The 20663-nt window shown below is 41.1% G+C and overlaps 1 protein-coding gene across 1 annotated transcript in view; it reads right to left on the bottom strand.

The window, feature by feature from the left end:
* Positions 1–15811: 15811 nt before the first annotated feature.
* LOC126153601 (uncharacterized) overlaps positions 15812–20663 on the bottom strand; it is a 175919-nt gene continuing 171067 nt past the window's right edge. The window contains exon 5 of the mRNA XM_049916082.1: positions 15812–19402. Within this exon, the coding sequence (XP_049772039.1) occupies positions 19074–19402 (329 nt within the window). The 3' untranslated portion in view covers positions 15812–19073. The remainder of the gene's footprint in view (positions 19403–20663) is intronic.

Below are 20663 nucleotides of genomic sequence, written 5' to 3'. Positions count from 1 at the left end.
TCTGTAATACCGTCAGACCAAAGACCAATATCATTTCTGAAACCACAAAATTTTGCTTGCTCTTGATGTTGATTACAAGTTTTGGACGATTGTGTGGTGTCGTCCGATGACCAACAGCTACATTATCTTCATCTACCGTCAAATCTCCTCTTGTAATTTTGGGATCTTGCGGAACTTCTTGTTTTGTTGACATGATAAACGTAATTGGTCAACAGTTTTCTTTTCACGTTATGGTTGCAATTTATTCTTATGTAAACCACTAGCAAATATTCGAAATGATCGTGATGATCACCCATATTTTCAGTATAAAGGAATGGATGAGTCTGGACCGTTGCGAAAACATGCAACTGCAAAAGAAAAGCCCTTAACCAATAAGGAAATAGTAGTGGAAAATCTATAATAGAGGAGAAACCAAAAATTATCAAAGTAAGGTAAACGAGGTGGTATATGGGACCGTGAGAACACAAATAGGAGTTATGAGTGGGCATGGAAAATGAGAAGAGTATGTGCTAAAATATGTTCAGCTATAGACTTACATTAGACATCAAAATATGAATATAAAAATAGTTACGTGTGTCCGTACAAATTCAGAAGGACGTGAATTAGAAGGATTTACACTTGTTGCTCAATGTTTGCAGACTCTTAGACTCACTTGAAGCAATGTAACGTGAACATCTCAGATTTTGGTGATTCTGCGCTACAAACACACCACGAGAGGGATAGAGGATTAGTTCAGAATCTTTTGCCAGTGGAGAGCTCATCATGATATTTTTTCAGTTACAGGCCCCACGTCTTGTAGATAAACATTACTTGTCTTTAATGCAGTGGTTTCCTTTGCCTTCTGTATCCTCATGCCGTTGATCATTATTGTTTCTTCAAGCGGTTTTCCACCCTAAGGGCAATAGAGTATCCTCTTTGGAAGGCCATTGGCAGAATAACGGTGACTTCTTATGCCGGGAGTGTTCGGCCGTTATTGCTGATGATTTTTATTCAAAATCTAAGCGGTGGCGGGGCTCGAACCCCGGGCCGAGGACTTTTTGATTAGGCTACTAATCAAATACGCTACCCTTTTTCTTTTTGTTCGTTGCGCTTGGTTTGGGCGGACGTCACAAGACATCCGTTCAAGTTGATCGTTGATTCCTTTACCCAGTTTTTTTTTATTACAGAGGGCGAGCAGCCCTCTGACCGAACACGCTGGGCTACCGTGCAGGCATGCCCTATACGACCCAGGGTATCTGCTCGACAGACTTTCACCAGGCGGTCGGGAGAATGTTTATGAGCACTGTTTTGGAGTTGGTCTTTAACATCACATACGACAACCAGACCACTTATGTCATGACTTTTCCACAACTACGCAACCTGAAGATCTTCAAAGAACACAGACTGTAACACGTCTAATAAGTAATTGAAGACATTAGGTGTAAGAGATACATTGAGATGAAGAGATTGGTACAGGGCAGAAAATCGTTGTGGGGCGCATCACACTAGTCAGAAGAATGATACCTCCTCCCATTCACAATGAAATAAATAAATAAAACCTGAAAGATACGCTAACAAGCTGCCTGAACGATGCCTTCTTCGCAATCTCTGTGGTTTCCCCAGATTTAGGGCGCTGCCTTGGTTGTATACCAACGTGCACTGCTATTTGCTATTTAGCAGTCCTGGCAACCGTTTGCTATGATTAGAGCGTCCAGTGGCTTTCCTTCTGCCTCTTTACAGGGTTATTAATAAGTACCTTTCGGCAAAAAATAGACACATATCAATAAATAGAGGATCTCTTCAAGTTTATAACTTGCATTATAGGTGCTAAGATAAGCACACTTTGTGAAATGTGTACAAGTGTGCAGTTCATTGAAGTCACTGGCTTGAGTTACTCGGGAAGCAGCAACGGTAGTCGGTTTTGCATATCTGTACAATGGGTTGCCTATTTGTGGGCACGAACTGATTCAGTGAGGCTATATGGGTGCTGAAGGCAAGTATCTGTGTGGAATGGTGGAGTCTGTACAGCGCAGTGCGAATGTGGTTGGTATGACTCGTCATCGATTGTTGTGATTCACCACTAAACTGGCTTTGATTTTATGTACTTCATTTTTTACAATCTAGTAGTATGTTTAGAATTGTACCCATTGTAATTGCGTGAAGGGTGCATACTGTTCTAAGCTATGTCACTGTACCGATGCGCTAAGCGTGCTGTGTAACTGAACTTTCGGGACACGATTCTATTCCAAACCGCACTGCTAGTGGCGCCACCGTGGGACAAGCATGCAAGTCTCGTGTGGCACAGAGTTCACAGAAGCAGTGCCTTGACGAGCCTTGACCTGACCGTGAATCCCAGAGGCTGGCAGTTTGCAGGACCGCGAGGAAGCAGCAACATGGACTTGAGCCAGTGCCGAAGGCCACAGTGGGTGGTGGTTGACAAGATGTGCGGCAGCGCCAGGGCCTTGTGTGGTGCGCTGGCAACACTTGTTTTGTGCTGGTGTGTTGGGACCCAGGAGTCGCTAGGGAAAACAGTCTCCAGTAAAAGCGGGAATCAGCAGTAAGGAGAGGACGTGAACTCGTCGTCTTATGCCAGCGCCAGAGGTTGCTATGGGCAGTGGCAGACAAGTTATATGGTGGCACTGGGACTTTGTTGCCACATAAGCCTGTGGTGTGAAGTATCGATATCACACCACGGGCGTCTCAAGGTTGGCAAGAGCAAAGCAAGTTTCTGTCAGACACCAACAGCAGTTTTGCAGGATCCGGCAGACTCAATGGTGCACACCCACTGAGCCACACCTCCAGCGGGTCCGTACTACGAGCGCCCTCTGCTGCTGCAATACAGGACGGCCGGCGGCAGCCACACTTTCCCTGGCACTCGGAGCCACTTCGCTATGTGATGCTACTCAGTCGCCACCTTGTCACAGCTCTGACACATTGTTCGAGCTTTAGTTCAGAAAGCCTCATCCTTGTTGCTGTTGTATTAGCTGGACTCTATTTCTTTTTGCATAATTTGTAATGAGTGTTCATACACTTGGAGAAAGCAACCACTTAACTAAAGCTGTATTTGATTGTTCACTCATCATTTCTGCCCCTTTCTGCTCCTGACCAGCTTCCCTACAATGACAATTGCTGCATATCTCTGCAGCCCACCTCTCCTTACCATCGAGTACGAAGCAGTACACAACACAGCCAGCTTGTCTTTATATCAGTGTGGCTGGCTTAGGAGCTGAATACCCTCATCCTACGACGGTGCACAATGGATGGAGCTCGTGAATGGCCACTAAGCAAGACAAACCCTGGAGAGGAGAGTGCCTCGGAACCGTGAGCAGGGTGAAGACAGCAGCTGTGCACTGTAGCACAGAGCGTGGACAGGTGTAGTACGTACACTGTGGAACTGCGGTAGTGGACAGTGTTCTTGTCAGTGTTCAGGAAAAGACGGCAGTCCATAGTCGACAAGGAGGACTGGTTAAAATGTTGGTTACAGCAAGACAATGCAGGGCACAGAGTGATGCATGCTTTTGTGGGCCATATTTGCTATTGGAAAGCAGTGGTAGTTGTCAATGTTTGGCTCACTAGATCACAGTGTGACGATGTGCACTGGGATAGGTGACGTCAGCTTGCTTCAGTTTATTTATGTATAAAAGTTCGCCGAGATCGTGAGGAATCTGATTGTGTCACAGCTATTGTCAAGTGTTTTGCACGGCGTGGCCTTGGTGGCACAGAGTGTAACGTTTTTGAGTGTGAAATTGTAATACATCTAGTTCAGATTAGATTAGATTAGATTTACTTTCATTCCAATTGATCCGTAGTGAGGAGGTCCTCCAGGATGTGGAACATGTCAGAAAAACAACAATACATGACAAATATTTACAACTAAAACAAATAAGCTAATGTACTATTCCACAGGTCCCAAGTGGAATGATCGTCATTTTTTAATGAACACTAAGAGTCATTTTACAAATACTAATGCACTGAATTTAAAATAAAAAAGTTTTTTATTTATTTATAAGGTAATAAACATGTAATAAAACTACTGTAATACTTATTTACAATGAACACATTACTGCACTGAAATGGTGCAGAAGTTAGATTATACTTACACACACACACACACACAGACACACAAATTTTCAGTGAACACATTACTGTACTGAAATTATGCAGAAGTTATGTTGTACTTATATACAAATCAGTTGGTTTTACTAAGAAATTCATCAATGGAGTAGAAGGAGTTGGCCACCAATAAATCCTTTAGGCTTCTCTTAAACTGAATTTCATTGGTTGTTAAGCTTTATATGGCTGCTGGAAAGTTATTGAAAATGTGTGTTCCTGAATAATGCACACCTTTTTGTACAAGGCTAAGTGACTTTAAATCCTTGTGAAGATTATTCTTATTTCTAGTATTGATTCCATGAACTGAGCTGTTGGTTTGAAAAAGTGATATATTTTTAATGACAAATTTCATTAAGGAATAAATATATTGGGAAGCTGTAGTTAGTATCCCTAGTTCCCTAAACAGGCTTCTGCAGGATGTTCTTGAGTTCACACCACATATAATTCTTACTGCACGTTTTTGTGCCCGGAAAACTTTAGCTTGGCTTGATGAATTGCCCCAAAAAATAATCCCATATGACATTATGGAATGAAAGTAAGCATAGTATGCCAGCTTTTTCATTTTTATATCCCCTATGTCTGACAAAATTCGCATTGCAAACAGAGATTTGTTAAGACGCTTCAGCAGTTCTGCGGTGTGCTCCTCCCAGTTGAATTTATTATCAAGCTGTAATCCCAGAATTTAACACTGTCCACTTCTTCTATCTTCTTGTCATCGTATGTTAGACATATACTCTTGGGACACTCCTTACAAGTTCTGAACTGCATGTAGTGTGTTTTTTCAAAGTTTAGTGACAAAGAATTGGCTAGGAACCAGTGATTCAGTATAATACTACTGCTAGGAACGGAACTTACACACTTTCAAATAACAATTCTATAAGGGTTATACTGGTATTAATATGTCACTAAACGTTACAAAAATCTGTTGGGTTGTTTACAAAACTGAGGAAGATAGAAACTATTTATTAATTGGCATAATAGTGGATATAATTTATTAGAACACATTTGGCAGCATCGTACAGAATATTATACTAATCGTCGTTCAATCGAAATTCCAGTCTTGAGTACATTACAGATTTTTAGGTGCAAGCAGATGTACTTAAAGGCGCATTGGCATTTATGACTTACAAATTGACAAATTTTCCTTATGTACATGGAATGAACTACAATGATGACTTTATGTGAAGCAACAGTACTCACTGTTAGTAATAAAGCACAGTGGTACCACTATGACTTTTAATAAGTCATTGTACCTTTTGCTTACCTGCATTTTCTATTATTGTCTCTTTTGCTTATCTGCATTTTCTTGTGGTCGATATGGTAACTGTAATTCTATGTGGTTGTACTGTCTGTAGGGGCCAGGTATTGGTAGTAGCATATTATAGAAAATTACAGTGAGCCAGAGGCTTGTTTTAATGTGATAAATAAAAAGTGCTTATTTGCTTTTATTCTACAGCATTAATTTACTGTGTTAACCGATTTTCGGCTTACAAGGCCATTATCAAGCATTTACTGACAATTTTCGCCATTTATTTAATGCAAACTATTATATAAACACAGATTTTGAGTAAAGAGTTAATGCTTTTCCTGTTTATTCCATTTATATTTATTTATTCTTCAGCTTTTTACATTGCATTACCGCCACATTGTTAAAGGTGTCATTTACAGTGCGTTTGTGCTTCAATCTAGATGTGTAACTTCTTTTCCAATGTCGTTTACAAACATTGTAACTTCTTTGGTGAAAAATAACTAGGGCTTTTCAAATGGTTCAAATGGCTCTGAGCACTATGGGACTTAACTTTTGAGGTCATCAGTCCCCTAGAACTTAGAACTACTTAAACCTAACTAACCTAAGGACATCACACACATCCATGCCAGAGGCAGGATTCGAACCTGCGACCATAACTGTAGAGCCTAGAACCGCTCGGCCACCCCGGCCGGCTAGGGCTTTTCATTTTTTACAATATTGTTCTACCAAGAACCGACGAAAGATGCAGTTAACATGTTAATTTGTTCTTTGCCTGCTTCTAAAATTAATCAGGGGCAGGAAAGCTCTCAGTCGCACAACCCCAGCCCAAATCCACTCCTACCAATCTTGCACCGTATACGCTAAATAAGAAATTTTTATAATAACAATGAAAAAATGATATAGTGTTCTTCGAGTCAGCCACCCACAACCCGGTTGTGGTCTTATACGAGTTCGCTGATTTTGTGTAGACTGCATACGGTGCCCGGAGATTATGACGACCGCCAGGTCTGGACGTGAAGACATCTCAACAACGTGAGACTCCGAACTTTTACATTCACCGAGACGATGGCAGGGTTCTCTAAACAGTAGCTTCCATTAATCCGGTGGCTCTTAAGTTTGTATGGTAGGGACAAGTGACATCATGTATTTATACAACTTCATTTAATAGATGTACACGAAGTGCCAAAAGTCATTGAAAAGGCACTGGATGTGATGTTTGGTCATCCGCTCCTGAAGCCTATGCGATGCATTAGTCTCTCTACAGTCCTGGCAGAAAATGCGTCTTGACGCCTCGCATTCAAAACGCCGATGATGTGACTTACAGTCGACCGGCTCTGCAGAGTCTAAGTTAGGTCCGTTAGTCAAACATTTTTTGTCGTCCTGTGTGGCGGTTTACACATGTGGAGACATTGTCTCTGCTATATCGAAGCCGGCCGGTGTGACCGTGCGGTTCTAAGCGCTTCCGTTTGGAACCGCGTGTCCGCTACGGTCGCAGGTTCGAATCCTGCCTCGGGCATGGATGTGTGTGATGTCCTTAGGTTAATTAGGTTTAAGTAGTTTTAAGTTCTAGGGGACTGATGACCTCAGAAGTTAAGTCCCATAGTGCTCAGAGCCATTTGCTATATCGAAGACCTGCCCTAGACACTGTTCCTCGTATATAATTTCTGGTAAGCTGTGTGCCAAGCCTCTTACACCAGTTGCCATCCTATGTTCAAAGTCGGTTAACTCTTTCACTACACAGCGAGTCTGTAACAATACGTTTATATGGGGCTCACAAAACCGGATTTCGTAAACCGATTTCCCAATACCGCTTCTGGTTGGTCAAGTAAACATTCCAATATCGAGGTTGGAATTGTGATTCTATCTGCCGCATTTCCACTTCCACAATCGATTTTCGCTCCCACAAGTGCCTGGGTTGCCACGTTACGTCTTGTTGTTTAAAAAAAAAATTGTCTCATCTGGACGGAATGGGTTTTTATACAGTGAAGTAGAAGCAGAAATATTATATTGAGTATGGAGTTGTCTAGGGAAGAACAGCCGTTGTGCTGACTCAACCAGTAACCGCGACAGCTGATCTCCAGACGTCACTGTGTAAAACAACTCAAGGTCGGAGTAACCGATAGTTGACCGGTCTCGCGAACCCGCTTCAGGCCTGACGTGTAAACATGACAACGAAAAACAATTCCCGAAATTCGGTTTTCGTCTTCCGGAAGTTGTGTCGCATGTGAACGTAGTGTAACACATTGTCCAGATACTGTATCGCCACTATCGCCATACGCGCCGTCTAGTTACAATATTCACGCACGGCACGTGCCCAAATGGGGAGACCTTTCTCTAGACTTTTGGCCACTCAATTTAAAAACCTGGGAAATTGTCATATTTTATTTAGCCTGTTGCAGCGTTCCAATACCTAAATACCCACTCATTATTGAAAGAAGTGATGAATTGACAAATTTTACAGAGAGTAACCATCTTTTCTGTTGGTGCCATATAAGTGACGTTACATAAAGTTATATATATGAGATTTGAGGAGCGTTACTTGTCACAAATGTCCGAATATTACTTGATTATACAGGGTGGTCAGAAACAGTATGAAACTCTTGTAAGGGAATAGCTGGGCAGATTATTCTGAGAAATAATACTTAAGAAAAAATGCGATGCATCGTGCCGTTTCCGATTTAATTAGCACTGAAGTTAGCCAGTGAAGTCGCTGGGCGCGCGAATTCAAACAACCTGCAAGAAACAGTGTCGCCAAACTTGTTCTTCTTTTGGTTGTCCAACTTAAATTTATCACTTCCGGAAGGGCACAGTTTAACTGGTAAAGAGTATTTGAGCAAGAGGTCAGTCACGGAGCCACAGATATCTGTGCATTACCGCAACATATATAATTATTTTCTCAACAATTCTTTCGCACCATAACCTACCGTGGAATACTCTTATAAGCTTTTCAGATTGATTCTGAATAGCCTATATAAGTCAAAAATTGTGTTTATTCAAAAGCAGTGCCATTTGAACAGAATTTTGCAATGAAATGCCATTACATGTTACTGATTGCTTTTTTGGACGAAATATTGATGTACAAATATTGTTATGAAATTATGTGTTATTTAATAAACACAAGGTGTGGTAACTATTTTATGGATGTAACTTTCGAAGGAAAGAAAATGGTAGCCGACATTACAGAGAAATATTTCGTTTTCAAAGATTTTTCTGTTCTTATGGAACACAATTGGATATTGCCTTTCTCACCCCTTCCTTCACTACGGTAATATAGTCACAGCATATGAACGATCTGTGATACAAACTTACAAAGAGTCTTTGTTGCATAACATACTTGATTCCAGCATTATGATAATCAACTTTATGACTCTTTTCTCTTTCTTTCCTCCTGGTGTGGATGACATGCTTCTCTGATTTCCTAATAGATACAGTTCAGTATAATACTATTACTAGGAACGGAACTTACACACTTTAAAATAACATTTCTGTAAGGATCATACTGGTATTAATATGTCACTAAATGTTAGAAAAATCTGTTGCGTTGTTTACAAAACTGAGGAAGATAGAAACTATTTATTAATTGGTATAATAGTGGATATAATTTATTAGAACACATTTGGCAGCACCGTACATAATATTATACTAATCGTCATTCAATCGAAATTCCATTCTTGAGTACATTACAGATTTTTAGGCGCAAGCAGATGTACTTAAAGGCGCATTGACATTTATGTCTTACAAATTGACAAATTTTCTTTATGTACATGGAATGAAGTACAATGATGTCTTTATGTAAAGCAACAGTACTCACTGATTGTGACCTATCTACAATGGAATAAAGCACAGTGGTATCATTATGAACAAACAATGTGTGACTCCATGATTAACATACTCATTCTATTTCATTAGGGTCAATGATCTCTACGGCGTAAGTAATGATTTTTGTGTGTAACCTTAACCTAACCTTATCGGCAGGTAGTTACATTGGACAGCGGTAATAAGTTATGATGCTACTTTCTGCAGACAATATAATGAATAACTAGTACAAGTAACATTATTCATAGTTGCATAAAATTATTATACCATTTTAAATACGTGAAATGTTAATATGTACAAATCATGACACTTTTAAGAGCATGTTATTTATACTTTATAATACATAATTACAATGGAAGATGATTATTGCACTGTATGCTGAAAAATTCATTTTGGCTGTACAAAAACCTAGTATACAACTACCGATCTCTACAAGGACATTTATAAGAACAGAAAGACAGAAGGAAGGTTAGCATTTCACGCCCCGTCGACAAAGCTCGACAAGCTCGACCGTGAACGTTTCAAAGGAACTATTGAGGTTATCGCCTTTTGAAATTTAAGAAAAGTAAGGAATGCCTATACCTGGGCGGTTGGACGGGAATTTGAAACATTTTATCATTTGAAGCATCATTTTACCATCACTCTGTCTGAAGTGCTTAAAAGTAACCTTAATAAGATACTTCGTGGACTTAAGATATTGATAATGGTGAACAGAAATAATCTGTCGAGTTATGGAACCTCAAAGGTACGTTTCTCACCAAGCCTATGGTTTCCTGATGCTTCAGACATTTCTTCTGAAAGACTATAAATGTATGCACAGTGGTTCGGTCGAAAGATGACACTTGACGGTTGCTAGGGGCGCGCAGGTAGCGAATTCTGTGTGTAAGTAATACGTTCCGAAACATTATACGCTGGGAGAGAACAAACGCACCGTGAACCTTCTGCTGTGAGCGACGGATTCCTGAGGCAGGAACAACGTATCACACGCGCATGCGCACACATGCACATACACACACACGCACATACACACACACACACACACACACACACACACACACACACACACACTTACGTAGATAGATAGATACAGATGCACATCCGTAGAGAGAGAGAGGGAGGCGATGGAGGGATTTTGTGGAATGAAACATATAATGGCTAAGTACTATTCATTACTAAAAAAACTGTATCTTCCCTACATAATCAACTTGGAAACAAATATTCTCCCATTTTTACTGATTTTCCCGAAGATTTCTGACTTACTCCTATCTCCTCCCTTTTCCTCAACCATTCCTCATATTTCTTTCCTATTCCTGTCAATAACCTGTAGACTGGAAAAATGTTTCCACGCATGTTCTCTGTCATACTTGCTATCTGTGTATCTACTCCGTCTTAAAAACACTGTCGCTAAATTTTCCGCAAGAAATCACGATTATTGTAAGTTCCTAGGCTTTCGCAGGCGAAATCAATTTCTATAAAATTCTTTTATCTCGTAGTGTGTGCCATGTTGTATATTGATGTACAAACGTTTCGCTGTATTGCCAGTGTTACAAACTGTACCATATTCCTGTTAGTATTACACACCCTGATGAAGACCATTTGCAAAAGCCTCCTCAACGCTGCTATATAATTTGACAACATGTCGAGACCTACAAACCGAAAATCTTTTATGCAAATTACTGGAAATTAGATTTATTTTTTCTTTCTTGGTATACTACAAGCTTTCCGTTCACAATAGCTCTGTTGCTGTATCTGCTGAATGCCATATTTCAGGTAACAAACCGTTGAGAAAGTGATCTCACTCACCAGAAAGTTTCGTTATTCGATACGGTGTGTTCCATCCAAACATACTTCTCTGTTGCCACATGTAGTAGTGCCTCTCCATTCTATCCGTCGTTTTATCTATCTTTCTCGAAATTGTTCTCAGGCGTTGAGAGTTCATTTCTTCAAGTCAGGAGAATCAAGGAGTGATCCTTTAAGGTGTACCGACTCGTAACTTAGTGCTACTGTTCTTCATTTCATCCCTTTCGTTTTTTTTTTCTGTATATCGAGTCATAGACAAGGGCAATGGGTACGTCCAGTGTTCCAGTGAAAGACTTTAGTTCAGTACCTGATGAGTTTTCATTCTTCACAATCTGTTATGCATCCTAAAGGAATGGAGCGTTGTATGTCCTCACTTTATTTGGGAATGTGACTAGAAAGGAAGTATTACTATTTTTATCAAAAAATGTCGACGAGTTAACCTCAACTTCTTTTTCAATCTATTTCATCATACGAATATGTATAATTATTACTGGAGTTCTTCCAGCAGTTATAGACACACATAAAGTGCACGTTTAAAACAACCTTCCCCCCCCCCCCCCCTTCCCCGCCCCCCTACAATCACACACGGCCAAAGGGGGACTTGAACACGATACCTGCACTGTCTGTGGCAGAGTCTATAACTCTGAACCACGGAGGTCATCTTGTAAGAATTACATAAGGTAACTACGAGCTACAACATCTACGACACTGTACGACAGATGTGAGAACTGAGTCTCTCCTCAAAAGAAGAAGTAGGTACACAAGTACCTGAATCGAGATTCCTGGTGAAGTGGAAGGTTGCACTCCATTAGACAGAATATTGTATAAGAGCTATATATCCATACTGTATATGATAAATGAAATAGCGAAGACAGAAACGGGAAAATAATCAGATGGAAAGAATACATCGCAATCAAATTACGAAATATACCATCCAACACGTAGGAAGAATATAGAGAGGCCACGTGTAAGATGGACTGAACAGAATCTTCCATAACACACCGCAAAAAGGCAGGGGCTCAGTCTTCGCTTGCTGTCGGACTATCTAGCGACAAGAATCTATTTCTGTTTGTCTTAAAGAACAAATTTAAAACAATAAAATTCTACCCACCATCAGGATTCGAACCTGCCTATCTCGGGAACGGCATATAACGTCACAAAATTTCAGCGACCTGAAAGTTGTGAGGGGGCAGGCTATGGCGTTCTTTGTTCTCTCTTCCAACAAGTAAATACATTATTAAGTAATGGTAATGACTGATAGTAAGGTGTTAAGACAAGTTTTGGCGCCGCCGTCGGCGGCGTGGCTGTATACGCGTGGCAGCGACAGATATTGGCGTTCGTGTCCAGCCCTGGGCGAGCGCTTAACCGCCTCTAATTGTGGGCAACGAGGCAACCGCAATCCTGGCCCGCGGGCCTAGCGCCGCCTCCAGTTACACTCCGGGGATTGTTCTGCTCTCCGCCCAGGGGTGTCCCATCCAGCTGGGCTCGTGGGTCTACTGGTCACGTGAACCGCCAGGTGACACAAGGGACATACCTTATGGAGGACAACGACAGATTTTTATTATTACTAGGAGGTTCGGAAGGGTTGTACACTTGACAACACATAGTTATCGCTATACATTTCCTTTGATTCGTCATCAAATGAATTCGCAATTGCGAGTAAGGACTACCATCAGCTGTAGAATGGAATTACGACAGTGAAATTATGTGCCGGACCGGGACACGATCCCGGATTTCCCGCTTATCGCGAGCGGTCGCTTTACCACTGAGCTATCCGCGCACGACTCCCGGCCAGACCCAAACTTCCGTATGTTGTCCACTATGTGTCTTCGACCTGAACTCGTACATCCATTATGTATATTCCTGTACAGGTCAGACGTACTTGAATGTCGCTGGCCTGGTATCGGCAGATGTCCAAAGGAACTTTGCATCGTAATCAGAATAACAGAGGCACTGCAACATCGTATACTTCGCTTCAGACACAGGAGCTTTAAACATAAACTGTTTTACTCCACTGCCAGTAAAAAAGTCAACGTTATGGTAAAGAGTGCATAAGCTCAGGATACGACACACCTGAACAAATAAAATATTCAGATACTTGGACACTTTAACAAAGGAGATCCAAGTAATTAAAACCAGAATTATAGTGGGTAAGTAAGCTTCAACAGGAAGAAGCAGCTACAATGTGGAAAACTGAACTAACAATTGAGAAGCAGACTGGATAAATGTTTTGTGTGGAGCGTGGCTTTGTATGGCGCAGAAACGTGCACCTGAAGGAAGTAAGATGAAAAAAGATTGGTGGCCTTAGACATGTGGATTTGTGACGGTAAACATAATTTGGACAGAAACAACTAAGAATTAATAAGTATTATAAGGGTAGAAGGGAAGAAATACGAGCAAGATTTTAAAAAGTAAAAGAACAGGTTAGGAAACTATCTAAGTGGTCAGCGTGCACTGACAGAAGCTTTAGAATTGACAGAGAAAGGAAAAAGAAAAACCAAGGAGAAGATAGCAGTTGGTGGATAAGGTGAAAGGGGAAAATTATTGTATGATGACAAACAGAATGGTAGAAAAGAGAGAAATATGGAGAGCCAATATTATGTAAAGACTTGTCTATCGACCAGAAATCTAAAAGAATCCAGTCACCTTAGGATTTTATGTAACTGTTTTAACCGAACTCTTTGGAAAGACACAATAGTCAGCAGTCAGTCTTGTCCTTGATCTTTTACTAAATTAAGTACTAAATATGAGGGTTTCTACAAATTCTTGGTTGTTGACTCCAGGAATACGTTAATCTATACTGAAAATAAATTTTAACCCTAATCAGTAAGGCTGTAGTGACCACGCTGATCAAGCAAAAGACCATAAAAATCTCCAATAAGCTGTTGAATTATATGAGTCTAAATAACTGATTAGTATCATTTTGACCTTACTGAAATCTGAAACCTCAAATATCGCAACCAGCATGATGTCCTCATCAAATACTTTTTGAGTGTTAATTTTGCTGTCTGTAAATTTTTAGCGTAGACCCGGCGCAGCAGCAGGTGGTGGCCGTTATGATTGGTGGACCGAAGCGGAGTGCCTGTTTGCTGACAGGTCAGCCTTTTCACCCTGGAATATGTAAGTTAAGAGACGAATAGACTGTACAATAAAACTATGAACTCCTTGCCCTTCACAAAAAAACTTAACTTTCTGGAAAGTTGTGACACAGCTAAGGAAACATTTTTTTCTACTTGCATATGAAATTTTGGAGAGTCGTTGACGCCGAAATAGAGAATGATTTTTATCGTCCACGTATGAACTGCACAAAGATGAAATTTGAGTAATTTCATCGTTGTGTTTTTCTTCAAAAGTGGAAAATCTACTGCAGTGCTATTGGAGTCGGTGGTAGAACATAAAGTTACACTTCTTACATTCTGACTCGAAAGTTTCCGCCAAAAAGCCCTGCGGCAAGCTATAATCAAAGGAAGCGTTCCCATGGAGAAATCTCAGAGGCAGAAGAAAGGAATCGGTGCATGTGGAACGAATCGAATATTATCTGTAAGAATTCTAAAAATTTGGTATTGCGATAGGACTCGTCAGATTTGTAGACCCCCAAAAACAAAATTATCATTGGAACCCCTTGTTTTTCGACATGTATTCTGAAGTGCAACGCAGACTTATTCTTGCTAACATGTAACATCTATTGATACAAAAATGTGAAGAGTAAGGAAATAAAATTAGTGTAAAAAGTTAGCTAGTAGATTACAATACGAGACTGACATAGAGATCAGTGAGAGAACTACAGCAACTGGAAGCAATTTCACACCACGATGAATGAAAGTAGGATCCAGTTTAGGGTATTGAAGGGTGTTAGGATTAATAAAACCAGGAAGATATGTAAGATATGTTACCGTGAGGTAAGATTCTTTAGTAATGATGCAACTCTTTACGAGTAACAATTTGTGCCATGACAGTTATGTTTGTTACTGCCACAGACTTCCACTTTAATGCTTCTTCATTAATATGCTTCATATTGTACTCGATATGCGCACATGTATATCTCGCGTAGGTAGAAGTATAAAATTGTGTTCTCGTATCGCTTGTCAAATTTAGTTCGTTAAATGTTTAACGTAGATAGCGGTAACTTTATTGAATGTCATACCATCTACAAGTTAACTACACCTTTTAAGTGTCGATACTTCCATTCCTTCCCCATTTCACGCAAGAAAGAGGGTATACACTGTTGCACTAGATCGAATTTACATATGCTCTTTATTCCAGAGAATTTTTATAACACTCACGAAGGAAATTTTCTCTGGCAAGATGAGCAGAATACAAGCAGCAACTGAACCATACGACATGCGAAGTGAAGGAGTCACTAAAATGTTGATGAGTCACAATAATACTGCTGATTTAAAGTGCAGGTCTGAAATTCAAACAAGATTCTGTCTATGAGTAAGAACGCAATATATAGCTCTACGCATGGAACACTTGCTATGTGTCAATTTGTACAGTTGTATTGCAGCTAACATTGGCAAAAACGCTATGCCCTTGGGAGTGTGCAGTTTTTCTTTCTTGTAAAGTTCTCACGACTTTGGCTCTCAAAAGATTAAGGATTCAAATACGTAAAGTGCTTCATGCGGCGTCTGGAACGCTGTAACATGATCGTTTGGGTAAATGAGAAGAGGAAATGCCTGATCAAGGGAGCTACGTTGTTGTAGGGGTCAGTAAGTAGGTTACAGGAGGAAGCGCTTGGAGAGTTAGTTGGCGCAGGATTTTAGGGAGGGGAGAACTTTATGTCTCTCTCTTCTCTCTCTCTCTCTCTCTCTCTCTCTCTCTCTCTCTCTGTGTGTGTGTGTGTGTGTGTGTGTGTGTGTGTGTGTGTGTGTGTGTGTGTGTGTGTGCAGAGGGAAAGGCTTACAGTGTGTGTCCTCACAGCCATCTGACGCTGAGTTGTAGTGGGAGAGGCGGGGAGGTCGAAACGGCTACATAGATAGACAAGAGACAGAAAAAAGAGAGAGAACCTAACAGCAGAAACAACCCTCCTCGCCTTCGCAGAAGACGACTGTTGTCCTTGTTCTATATGACTGTGCCCTTTATGAGCACCAATGAAACTACGTCTGTGCGATATAGCGAGTCAGGGAACTTGTAACGTACTTGGTGTTTGTCCTTTGACATCCGCGCGGTCTCCTGCAACCACGACGGACTATTACGAAACTGTTTCGTAAATAAATAACACGAAAAACAAAGACTATCGATATCGTGTCCTAACCTAAGCAGAATCGAAACTTACAGACTATACAAGAAGCAAGCTCCATGTACGACCCTACAACAAACCACACGTAAGTACAGACACAAATAACAGCGAATATTACTGACTGCCGGAAAAAAAAATTACACCGCAAGTAGAAAGTGTATATATTTCATATAGACAGCTAGAAAAGTGAGAGAAAATGCGAGTTAGTTTTTGTAATATATGACCCTAATATTTGACTCTCTAGACCTAAAACTTAAGTTAGTTCTCACTAATAAATAGTAGACCAGAAATTCTTTTTTACAACACGAAGCTCTGATATGTATTAACTTTAAGAAATACCGCATTTTATGACATGATTCATACATAAATATACAAATGAGCTAAATAACAAGGAGAATGTTACATATTTACATATTTAAAATATTTTTTTAAAATTGATGTATTCGTATCTATTTTTCGCCATACACAAAAATACGCTATAGATATTGGTAAGCTCCTTCATTTGTAGAGTTCTAAGACGCGGGATGTACAAAATAATGCGCACGACCTCGAAATTCGTTAAGGCACCTTAATCCGGCTGCCCTCGTCCAGTTATTTCGCTCTTAAGCTTCAGCATCCATCGGTAGCGAATGAGGCAATGGTCTTTGTTATGCAAGAGCTATGTTCCTAGAAAGAGGTTGCGAATGGTAAAATAAAGACCGAAATCGTGTGACTCGTACGAGGCGCCGAAGCTGACGAGTAGTGTCTTTGTCATTGCGAACTTCGTTGCGGAAGAGATATCAATCGCCTGGGCCGATGAGCTCGTTGCAAATATCGAACGGTTCAAATTTAGTATTCCCCTGTTTTTAAGTAGGCCTTCATAGTCATGCCCTTCCGTCGACGTACGAGCGCAATAACCAGTTACTTCAGTCACACATAAAAAAATCTACGTGTATGTATAGGTGTAAGATAAGAATGTAAATTTTTCACGTCGGCGGTACTATTTCCAGATAAGTACAATACTGAACGTCACTCTTCCACTGTTCCTAAGTTATTTGAATGCTCGACATTGTCTCTGAGATTATATGACAATCATACAGGAAATTTAAGTCATGTGAAAGCCGATAACTAAAGGTGGGATTAGTTCAGTTATGTTCATTTAATGATATGGTATCTATTTCATCTGAGAATTTTTAAAAAAATCGCTGGTACAATCAGTACCAGTGTCAGCATTAACTACTGAGACTGAAAACGCCTGAAGATGTTTACAGAGCACTGTTGCGAATTGTTTGCTGTTGTTTTGTTCTCGGAATGGGCGACTTGCCTACCTACTGGTGCACAGTAACATATGGTACCTCTGTGCTTTGCGTGAAATTGCTACAGGGAGGAAATGACCAAGGAGTTACTTGTAAACACTGTACTACTTGATGTTTTTTCCGGCGAAGCGAAGTGTGTACCTAAAAGAACAGCACTGCTGTCCGGTATCACATAACGTAAAATATGTCCAGCACGTCTGTTTTTAGTATCCTATGCAGTATCTTATCCAGAAACGGAAAAGTAAGTAAAAAAGGAAAAAAAAGCTTAGGTGACTGTTCGGTGCCGACCAGCTGCACAACTGCTGCTTCATTCTCTACCCTAGAGCTACACTGGGCGTCGCAATCGATAGATATGTGGGTAGCAAATTGCTTTGTTTACACTTAAGGGTGGCTTTAGAAATCGAAGAAGGTATTTATTTTACGAGTAGCCTATTATTCTTCCTAAAGGGGCAACGTGATATCTGTATCGTTACCCGTGAAAAAATATTTGGTGGTACAGTGAAATCGAATCCGATTGTATATATGAAAGTCCTCGGGTTCATCGCTCACCAGGAATTTCGTTTAGAGTATAATAATACGGGATGTGAAGAATTGTACTTTCATTTCTTTATTTTGTAGGATCGATATAGTTGCTCCCATTAAGCTACGAAATACAAGACGGAACAGTAGAATCCAAATGGCAGAAATGAAATTTCTAAGAGGAGTTGACGGCAGTGCAAGATAATATAACTAAGAAACGAAGACGTAAAAGCAGGGAGCTTGGTATATGTGCTACAAATGAGAAGATCAAGTCTAATCGACAAAGCTGGCTAGAACATCTACAAAGAGTGCCACATTCAAGAGTACCAAAACAAGCCTTATATTTCAGACCATTAGGTGCAAGATCCGTAGGGAGACCAAGAAAAGGATGGGTGTATACTTAGAAGAAGGAAAAGCCATTGGCCTAGACTATGATGAAAGACAATACAAGAAGGATGCAGCCTGTGTTTTAGGTATCGTTCTCCTCTTTTTAATCTTTACCTAGACAACTGCTTGGCATATTTTGTAGGTTCTAGATGCTTTGTCTTCTATTTTAGTTTATTAACAGTGTCAAGACGACCACTGACTGTTCGAAACAGTAAATAAAAGAGCACTGTGAAATGCATTGGTTACCGTAACGTAAAAAAAAAAAAAGAATATATACGTGTAGAAGACGGTACAGTGCTGCCTTCGTCGTCAGGCACACACTCTACCTAGCCAATGGTTAATACCTGAACATTGGAAATATATTCGAAATGTAGCGTCTGGAAACGAGCTATTTACAGAAGGCACAAAACTACGTCATCATACGTTCTCTCTAGGTGCTCGATGGAATGAACCTTATGACTTTCCCGGAAGGGTGACGTGTTTTTCTTAAGGACCAGGAGCTCGACAGTTTCACATTTCGGTGAAATTAACAGCACTCGTTTGTTTCCGCTTCGCCGCTCAGAGCAGTTCCTGAAGTACACGTAATGCCACACGTTCGGGTAGCATCTGCGGTGGCGGCTACTGGGACGTCGCCGCTGGCAGTAGCAGACCCGCGCCCTCAGAGTTGGTCGGCGTCCTAGGACGGACCCGCACGGCCGAGCAACAGGCGGACGACGGCGGCGAGCGCCCCGACGGCGAGGAGCGCGGGCGAGTGAGCGACGGCGGCGGCGGCGCCCGGGCAGGTGCTCTTCACCAGGCCCATGTACAGCTCGCGGAAGCGCATCATGTTGTTGATGCTGTCGATGTCGTCGCCGGGCATGCGCTGCGCCCGTGACAGCACCAGCGTGTAGGGCGAGCGCTCCGGGTTGCGGTCGCAGAACGTCAGCACCATGTGGTCCTCCACGGCCTTCAGCACCAGCACCACGCCGTCGAAGTGCTGGTAGTTCTCCCGCCGCGTCATCGACCCTGCCGAATGGAAACCATCAGGCATTATTACTAGACCGAATTTCCACTCTGGAGCGGATTTGAAGCTTCTTACAGGTTAAAACAATGTTCCGGTCTAGGACTCGAACCTGGGACCTTTGCCTATCGCTGTCAACTGCTCTAACGATTGAGCTACCCAGGAAGTTATGAACTGGCGGAAGGAAAGCTGTTTGGATGGGTCGTGAGTCGTTCGGTAGTTTTGGAATTTTTTGGAAATGGGACGAAACTGCTGAGGTCATCGGTCCCTAGGCTTAGCCATTACTTAATCTGACTTAAACTAACTTACGCTAAGGGCAGGATTCGAACCTACGACCGTAGCGGTCGCGTGGTTCCATTCGAACCGACGACTTTTATTTGTTTATTTATTTATTGGTACATAATTAGAACAGCCATCATTCAGCGTTAGTCTATTATGCATTTAGATCCTTGCAGAATATAAACTGCATTTTAAAGTAATAAAAATTAGCTGATTGCGTAACTTCAGCGATTTAATGTAACGAGAGGAATGTGAACACAAAATAAGCAGTCTTGCATATGCGGATGACTTAGTTGTGATGGCAGATTCGATTGAAAGTTTGCAAAGTAATATTTCAGAGCTAGATCAGAAATGTAAGGACTATGGTATGAAGATTAGCATCTCCAGAACGAAAGTAATGTCAGTGGGAAAGAAATATAAACGGATTGAGTGCCAAATAGGAGCAACAAAGTTAGAACAGGTGGACGGTTTCAAGTACTTAGGATGCATATTCTCACAGGATGGCAACATAGTGAAAGAACTGGAAGCGAGGTGTAGCAAAGCTAATGCAGTGAGCGCTCAGCTACGATCTACTCTCTTCTGCAAGAAGGAAGTCAATACAAAGACTAAGTTACCTGTGCACCGTTCAATCTTTCGACCAACTTTGTTGTATGGGAGCGAAAGCTGGGTGGATTCAGGTTACCTTATCAACAAGGTTGAAGTTACGGATATGAAAGTAGCTAGGATGATTGCAGGTACTAGTAGATGGGAACAATGGCAGGAGGGTGTCCACAATGAGGAAATCAAAGAAAAACTGGGAATGAACTCTATAGATGTAGCAGTCAGGGCGAACAGGCTTAGATGATGGGGTCATGTTACACGCATGGGAGAAGCAAGATTACCCAAGAGACTCATGGATTCAGCAGTAGAGGGTAGGAGGAGTCGGGGCAGACCGAGGAGAAGGTAACTGGATTCGGTTAAGAATGATTTTGAAGTAATAGGTTTAAC

The sequence above is a fragment of the Schistocerca cancellata genome, chromosome 2 (assembly GCF_023864275.1).
Source record: "Schistocerca cancellata isolate TAMUIC-IGC-003103 chromosome 2, iqSchCanc2.1, whole genome shotgun sequence".
Classification (NCBI taxonomy): domain Eukaryota; kingdom Metazoa; phylum Arthropoda; class Insecta; order Orthoptera; family Acrididae; genus Schistocerca; species Schistocerca cancellata.
The sequence above is the reverse complement of the archived record's forward strand: the minus strand, read 5'-3'. Positions and strand labels throughout refer to the sequence as shown.